This window comes from Bison bison, unplaced genomic scaffold, assembly GCF_000754665.1.
Source record: "Bison bison bison isolate TAMUID 2011002044 unplaced genomic scaffold, Bison_UMD1.0 scf7180017855022, whole genome shotgun sequence".
NCBI classification, from domain to species: Eukaryota; Metazoa; Chordata; class Mammalia; order Artiodactyla; family Bovidae; genus Bison; species Bison bison.
The window spans coordinates 1-8,261 of record NW_011485595.1 but is presented as its reverse complement, the minus strand read 5'-3'; the positions used below and the strand labels follow the sequence as shown (position 1 = coordinate 8,261).

Below are 8,261 nucleotides of genomic sequence, written 5' to 3'. Positions count from 1 at the left end.
CTGTACACCTGAAACTAATATAATGTAAATCAACTAAACTTCCATTTAAAAATTGAGATGTCAAATTATACTTCACAAAATATCTAAATACACAAGATAATGTTTCTTCCAACAGATAGTTCAATAAAATGTACATCTCAGGGAGATGAGAGCCATGTTGATCTTATGGCTTCATGTGTCCCGAAACCCATCACCACATACCACTAGAGAAGTACAAAAATGCAGTTTCAGGAGCAGAAACATAGGAAAAAAGGATATTGGATTTTTTTTTCTTTTGGTGATAATAATCAGGATTTTAGCCCTGATTCTATTATTGGACAAGTTACCTGAGACTGCGTTTTCTCATCTGCAAAATCAGCATAACATCTTCTGTGGGAAGGAGTGGTTGGTGCAGAAGGAAGATCTCAAAGAAGTTCTCCCCCTTCTCAAGGAGGAAGAGTTTCCAGGAACCTGTCAGTTTCAAAGTCACTTCACATTTGCCATTGGGTGGGGTCACAAGGGCTCTCAACTGTCTACACATAGGTGAGGCTTTCTCTCTATCATCCTCAAACTGATTCTGGTCTTACTTCCTCAAAGATCTCCAGCATCCTCATGTGCCTTCCTCCTGTGCTACAGTTAAACCCAGAGGGGCAAGATATCCAAATATATATTTGGGTTTAGAGGAAATAAAGAACTGCCTTAGGAGAGGCACTTCATTCTAGATTTCCAGTTATAATGTCAAGTATTATTTAATCCCTATCTACCATTTTTCTCCATGCAAACATTTCTTTTACAATTCTCATGGAAACACAGCTGGGTCAGAGCAGGGTTCAAATATTATTGACTCTCCTGGCTAAATCAATTCTATGTGTTTAGTGTATATTTAGATTTTATTTATTTTTTGATGTAGTGATACAATTATTAAGCATAAATGGATATCAGTGGAAAATAATTGTTTCCTTTTTCTCTGATTCCTTATCACACAGTTACCTTCTCCAGAGGCAACTAGTGATGTGACACATTTATGTAACTTTCCAGAGGCATTGTTTGGAATTTCAGATGTGCTCTACTGTGATGGCGCACTGGCTACACGATTCTGCCCATCTTAGTTGTTGCTGATGTTGTTGCTTCACTAAGAATATGTTTTTGCTGTTGCTGTTGCTTCAGAATATATTTTTGGAGTTGTTCCCTTATTAGTTCACAGAGGGCTGCTTCATTCTTGTTAACGGCTGTATATTATCCCAGCGTTTGGACTGCACCATAGTAAATCTATCCATGTCCCTACTGAAGGACGGGTTTTTTTCATATGCTATGCTATCATATGTTCATACATCGTGCACACCATCCAATTTGGTAAAATCTTCCATTTAATGCACGTATTATTTTACCCAGGCATTTCAATTCTAGGAGTTCAGTTTTCAGTAATACTTATACAACTTGTGCGATGATCTATTTGTGATGACATTTACTGCAGAATTTCTTTTATCAGGAAGAACTGGAGAGAAATCAAGTATGTAAATACGGGCACACAGAATTGTACATCTGCCTCTTGTGGTCATCTATGCAGCTGTCAACATAAATGAAGGATGCCTGTACGAGCTTACGTGAAAGCTGTGTATAACACACTGCTAAATGAAAAGAGTAAACTGCAGTAGAGGCATGCATATGTTGTAGAGAAAAAACTAACAAAACAATTCATACATACAGAGTTCTAAAAGCAATGCTAAGAGTATCTACACGGGGACAGAAAGATTTTTGGAAATCCAAGTGGGCGAGCCTTCACTTTTTACTTTGTATATTTGTATCCTTTGCATAGGGCTTCCCTGGTGGATCAGTGGTAAAGAATTCTGCACTGCAAGAGATGCAGGTTTGATCCCTGGGTTGGGAAGATCCTTTGGAGAAGGAAATGGCAACCCACTCCAGTTTTCTTGCCCAGGAAACCCATGGACAGAGGAGCCTGGCGGGCTACAGTCCACTGGGTGGTTAGTTCTGGCCCAGCCCTCTGGAGCTGGCACAGTGATCAGCACTTGGTGTGCCCCTGAGAACAGAGCACTGATAGAAAAAGTCCCCACGCGGAGCCATGGCCCCAGAGCCCACAGAAGCACCCGGGCGCAGGGCCTGCTGTGCCCCCAGCCGCCTGTCTGCCCCCTGCTGCTGGCTCGCCCCCGGGGGCCACTGCAGGCAACACTGTGTTCTAGCACCTCTGATGACTATCTATACGGATAAGGAGGACGGGCCTGTTAAAGTACCGCTACTCCGGGAAGGATGGGATTCGCGACTCATACTCCCCTGAAAGATGAAGACGCTCTTATGAAACAAACATGGCGTCTACTGTTTCACAAACCTCTGACATCGTCATTTTTGTCAACTTCATCTTCTGTGTTAGGAAAGCAGCGGTCTTACTCAGCACTTACTCAGCACTGCTCGAAGTATTGTCAGATTGCGGTATCGAGTCACAGGGAAAGCAAAACATTTCCTGACCATTTGCAACCACAGGCATCCAGGTTGAGATGGATGCCTCTCATCCGAGTCTTGACAGGAGACAGCTGACTGACTCTAGAGCAACTTCCAGGTCCTGGACTATTGGCTCTGCGGTCTACTACCGCGCTTTGTCTCACCATCCTGCCCTCTCCTCCAAGCAACCCTTCCCAAATCTGCATGATCAGATGTGTCAAGATCCTTCCCCCCACCCCCCACCCCGCAGGCCCCTCGCTGCAGCCCCTCATCCCCGTCCTGAGGGTGAGTGCCCTGACCCTCAGGAGCCAGGGTCTCACCTCCTTCTGAGGCCGTATGACGACTGTCTGATACTCTGGCCAGGCGTCCACCAGCACCTCCAGGTTGAATGGGTTTTTATTTCTAATGTGGAAAAGTGCCGGGGTCCAGCCCCGGCTGATCCACAGAATTCAAAGGGGAGACGGCTTCAGTGAACAGGATACAATAGCTTTATTTAAATATTAATTAGAGATATAAAGAGTAATAGAATGAGGATAGCTCAGCAGGAAAATTCAGTGGAGAAAAGAGGCTGAGTAGCTTGGTTTACGCGGAAAATCAATATAACGGGTGACGTCAGGTTAGCTCTGACCTCTGAGGCCATAGGCGCCATCTCGAATAGCGGAAGGTGCCCCCCTCTAGGCGCCTTCTCCAGTGGATCTTAAAAGCCCAGGCAAATAAGTGGTCGCAGAGGACCTCCGTGCTCCAGATGGAAACTCAGCCAGAGGTGGAGATAAAGAATGACATGGGGAGACCAAGCTTTGGTGAGCAAGGCCCGTAGCTTTATTTTCAACAGGGGCTTTTATACCATAAGCTGCACACAGAGGATAATAGGGGATGTGAAATCATGCAAAGTCAGCAGTCTTTGATCCTTATCGAAACCAGGGTTTCTTTTCTGCAAATTTATCGTATACAAATGGTTTAGGTGATTTACATCATCTTCTGGCCAGAAGGCCTATTAACATTTTATGACTCTGACAAAGGTTTGTCAATCCATAAGACTTATTTTCTCTAAGAGTAATTATCTTAAGGTTTGGTGCCATCCTCCGAAGGTGTTAGATAAAGTTGCATTCCTATAGGGCGGATGTGTAATGGGTTTACAACAAAGGAAAGAATTTATTACCTTAAGGGTCTAAAGTTGCTAACACCAAGGCCACTACCTATTTTTTCTACATACCAAGTCTATTAATTAATACACATTCAAGGATACAAAACAGGGGATGTGGAAACTTGGCAGCAAGCACTGGCTCATCAATGAAATCTTTTACTAGTTTTATTCTGACAGTTTCTAACTCTCTGAGAGGCTCTAAGCTATTTGAATATCTTAAGCTTCCCATGCCTCTGGTGGCTGGGAGACTGTAAACAATCGTATGCATAGCTGTAGGAGTCCGGGTAAACTTGTCAGGCGAGTTAGAGAGCTATCTGAGGGGTTTGGATTTAAACACTCCTAATGCCCAGGAACTTTATTAACTGGAGCTGTAAGTTAACTCTTTTTTCAGAGAGAGTGAGATGGTGGTGGGGGACAGCCCCCAGAAAGTCAGAGGTGAGAGCACAAAGCAGTAAGGTAGGCAGACTCTGGTTTTGGGGGTAGATGCTCGAGAATATCCAGGGGGACTCCTGAGGCTCGATCCCGCCTTTGCGTATGCCGAGCCTCCTTCCTCATGACCTTTGCCATGGGCGGAGTTCCTCATGCTGGCTCCCGGCAGAAAAGGGCGCCTACACCTACAAGAGCAACATCAAAGCAGGAGAGGATGACGTTTCTCTCTGAGACAGGGTCGTGCCTGTGGCACAGGAAGTAAAAGCAGGAGTTAGAAGGACTTGATGGGGGACTTCCCTCATAGTCCAGGGGCTAAGACTACCCCCTCCCCCAGTGCAGGGGGCCCAGGTTTGATCCCTGGTCAGGGGACTGGATCCCACCTGGCGCAGCTAGGGGCTCACATGCTGTGGCAAGAGATCCCACGCGCGAGAGAGGCCCGGTGCAGCCACAGAAGCAAATAAACATTTTTTTAAAAGAAGGACTTGAAATGGCAGGACTGGTGGTTCCAAGATGGCATGTTGGACTATTCATCGAAAGACAGCCACACGCCTTCATGGTGATTGCAGCCACAATTTATTACTCCCTCCACCACGCTCTGCCCTCCGTCACGTCCTCAGACCCCTCCACCCTGGCTCCTGCTCAGGGCCCATCACAGAGGCTCACAGTTCCACTGGTTCCAGTCAGAGGGCATTGGCACGTGGTTGAGGCTCTGACTCATCTTCTGCATGACCTGGTTCTTGGGGTCCACATGAGAGTACACAGGGAAGCCCCGCTTGAGCAGACACTGGGCCTGCTGGTAGATGGCGTGGGTGACGAGCCCCTGGGCCCGGTACTCAGGCAGGGTGCCTGCCATCCGCATCTCTCCTGTCTGGTCCATCAGGGACCAAGACACAGGGGTCCCCTCGGGCCCCAGCAGGCAGAAGTTGGGGAAGCTCCGGATACAGCGCTCGATGAACCTCAGGCTCCTCTCGTTGCCGCCGAAAAGCCAGAATCTGTTCACCACAGCCGCGTGGCTAGGATCTGCAGATGAGAGCTTAAACATCTCTGGGTCACTGTGGGTGTTCCAAGAGAAAAGCACAGTCTGTGAGTTTAGAGGTTTCAATCTGTCCCCACCTCTATCGTCCTGAGAGAGAGAGGAGGCGGAGGAGAGAGGGCACACAGACTCCTGGACTGTGGCTGAGCTTGTGAGGATGGAGGACGAGAAAGAGGCTGCTGCTGCTGGACTGAGTGAGCTAGAAGGGCAAGACAGGTTGGAGAGGGCAGTGCAGGCCTGACATGCTCCAGAGGAGAGGACCTGGTGGCCTATTTTAAGCAGGGAGAAACACGGCTTGAATTACATTTTTTCAAAAAGCTTATTCTGGCTGCCTTGAAGAAGATGGATTGTGGGGAGCCAGGGTAAAAGCAGGCAGACAAGGCTGGAGGCTACTTGTGTATGAGAGGTGTAAGTGGTGCAGAGTAGCTTTTATCAAACTCACATAGCCTTTGGTTTGCCATCGCCGACTGGTAAGTTCTTTACATCCAGCAGGGATGGAGTCAGTTCCTTTATTGTCTCAGATGCCATGTAGAGAATGTTTTTTGATCGCTTGACTTTGAAGGATTTCGTGGCTGCAAGATTTTGTATTACCTCATTCAGGCTGGACTGTGTACCTAGATGGGATTATAAGGAGACATGCCATGATTTAAGTCCATTCTAAGGAAAAGCTCTCCAGTGGAGTAGGAGTATCTGAGGATTTATAGACAGAGAACTTTGGGGATAGACTTGGGGCTGCTTCCCTGGTGGCTCAGCCAGTAAAGAATCCACCTGCAATTCGAGAGACCCGGATTCGATCCAGAGTTGGGAAGATCCCCTGGAGAAAGGAATGGCAACCCACTTCAGTATTCTTGCCTAGAGAATTCCACTGACAGAGGAGCCTGAAAATCTACAGTCCATAGGGTCACAGAGAGTTGGACAGGTCTGAGCCACTCACACGTTGGTGGTGCTGCTGTATGACTGGAGTTATGTAGTCAAGATCTGTACAGTTTTCCTTGTTTTACAAAATTGAAAACATGTCTAGGAATTCATTCAGTCATGGTCATACCTAGACCTAAGTTTCCTGGGCTACATAACCGTGTGGTTCTGATGACCAAAGAAGGTGAGCTATCATCATTAGAGTTGCCACCATCTATGGAGAACTTATTGTGTTTCCAGTATGGTAGATGATTGCAGAGATGACTGCAGGGATGGTCCTCAGTTTGCCCACATGTCCTTGTATCCATTCCCTGGAATAGTCCCCCTCCTGAACTGCATCTGACCTTGGCCATATGACTGGATTTCACCAATTGGGAAAGAGTATATTGATGCAGGGAGGGGTTTAAAAATGCTTGCACGTTATGGCTCACCATGTCTTTGCATTTCTGTTTCCTTGAGATCAACACCGTGTGAATAGGCCTAGGCTAGCTTGCTGAGGACGTGTGGGCCTATTGTATGACCACAAGTAGCCAGCCCTGACAGTCAGACCATCATTCAGACATACGCTAGGCCATGCTAGAGAAACCAGCCCATGGCCCACCCATTAGTTGACTGCAGTTGCATATGAAAACCCAGAGGAGACCAACAGAACAACCGCCTTGCCAAGCCCAGCCCACCTGTCAGTTCACAGATTTATGAGCTTTCCTATGCAATGAAATGAACTGAAACATCCGGGCATTGTACTCAGCAATTCCTGGTCAAGATTTCATTGAATCTTTTCAACACTGCTGTGTTTTGGGTCCTTTGTTGGAAGGACTGATGCTGAAGCTGAAACTCCAGTACTTTGGCCACCTGATGCGAAGAACTGACTTGTTTGAAAAGACCCTGATGCTGGGAAAGATTGAAGGTGGGAGGAGAAGGGGATGGCAGAGGATAGATCGTTGGATGGCATCATTGGCTCAATGGACATGAGTCTGAGAAAGCTCCAGGAGTTGGTGATGGACAGGGAGGCCTAGCATGCTGCAGTCTATGGGGTCACAAACAGTTGGACACAACTGAGCAACTGAACTGAACTGAACTGATTATTCTCAATTCTATATACCTAAATCATGATCTCAGATAATGTCTCTGGCTAGGATCACATAGCAAAGCCACAGGCAAATGCCATTCTAGGTGGTCTGACTCTTGAGGGGTTGCTCATAACCATGACAGCTGTTCTCTGTGACCTGAGAGGTGATCTAAGAACAGAATTCTCTGGGGAAAGCTCTGCTCTGATACCCAACCATCCTAAGGCATGCTGCAAGTGAAGGTTGAAAGTCTGCAAGTGAAGTGAAAGTCACTCAGTCATGTCTGACTCTTTGTGACACTGTATGGACTGTATAGTCCATGGGATTCTCCAGGCCAGAATACTGAAGTGGGTAGCCGTTCCCTTCTCCAGGGGATCTTCCCAACCGAGGGATTGAATCCAGGTCTCCTGCATTGGAGGGGGATTCTTTCCTGGATGAGCCACAGGAAAGTCCCTGGGGAAAGCTCTGCTCTGATACCCAACCATCCTAAGATATCCTGCTTATGTCTGCAAAGTGTGGCACAAATCCTTGGCTATCCGGGGACTATGTACAGTCCTCTATAGCATCCCATACAAGCTTGGAGGGTGTTTCTTCCCCTTTACATGTACAGTTGTAGTTGAACAACAACAACAAAACTGTTGACAGCAGGTGGAGGGTCTGGAGCTTGGAGAAAGGACATAGATGACAAGAAGAAATTGCTAGGATGGAGAGGTGAGTCCATTCCTGTTACTTACTTTGGATCTGCAGATGCTGTTTCCAATTGATGACTTCTGGTAAGTCAAGGAATTCCTGACAATTCTTAAGATCTTCAGAGTAGACATGGTAAGTATTAGTGTAGTGATCAAGGTCATCTTTCATGTCCTGTTGTCATAAAGAAATGGGGGACAAAATAAATTTCTTATTTTTCATACTTTTAACCCTTTTTTCCCTAAAATCTACTAAACTGTGGTATTTTTCAGTACTAAAATATTGCTGTCTGTATTTGTGCACTACAAAGTTTTCTGAATCATTTAAGCTATGAGGTATAAGCTATAAACTATTCAGGTATTCAAATTATGATGAAAAACTGAAGAATATTATATACGTTGTGTCAAAATGTCCTCTCAAACAAAGGCACAACTATCTAGAAAGCACTTTTCTATATTTTCATTTTCTCAACAGGGATAAAAGGAATTGACAAGGAAAAGTTTCTGTTGCAAGAATAAATTTTTCTTATTTCAAATACTTGTTGAACATATCA

The 8,261-nt window shown here is 45.9% G+C and overlaps 2 protein-coding genes across 2 annotated transcripts in view; both read right to left on the bottom strand.

The window, feature by feature from the left end:
- LOC105001538 (glycine N-acyltransferase-like protein 2) overlaps positions 1 to 3,082 on the bottom strand; it is a 3,972-nt gene extending 890 nt beyond the window's left edge. Inside the window, exons 1-4 of the mRNA XM_010857868.1 lie at positions 3,045 to 3,082; positions 2,754 to 2,868; positions 2,052 to 2,193; positions 327 to 369 (exon numbers count right to left, since the gene is read on the bottom strand). Of these exons, the coding sequence (XP_010856170.1) occupies positions 327 to 369; positions 2,052 to 2,193; positions 2,754 to 2,868; positions 3,045 to 3,082 (338 nt within the window). The remainder of the gene's footprint in view (positions 1 to 326; positions 370 to 2,051; positions 2,194 to 2,753; positions 2,869 to 3,044) is intronic.
- Positions 3,083 to 4,556: 1,474 nt separating this feature from the next.
- LOC105001532 (glycine N-acyltransferase) lies at positions 4,557 to 7,954 on the bottom strand. Its single transcript, XM_010857858.1, has 3 exons — positions 7,756 to 7,954; positions 5,482 to 5,653; positions 4,557 to 5,058 (listed from the first exon to the last, which is right to left on the bottom strand). The coding sequence occupies exons 1-3, from the start codon at positions 7,877 to 7,879 to the stop codon at positions 4,656 to 4,658; spliced, it is 699 nt and encodes a 232-aa protein (XP_010856160.1). The 5' UTR covers positions 7,880 to 7,954; the 3' UTR covers positions 4,557 to 4,655.
- Between the last annotated feature and the right edge of the window lie 307 nt (positions 7,955 to 8,261).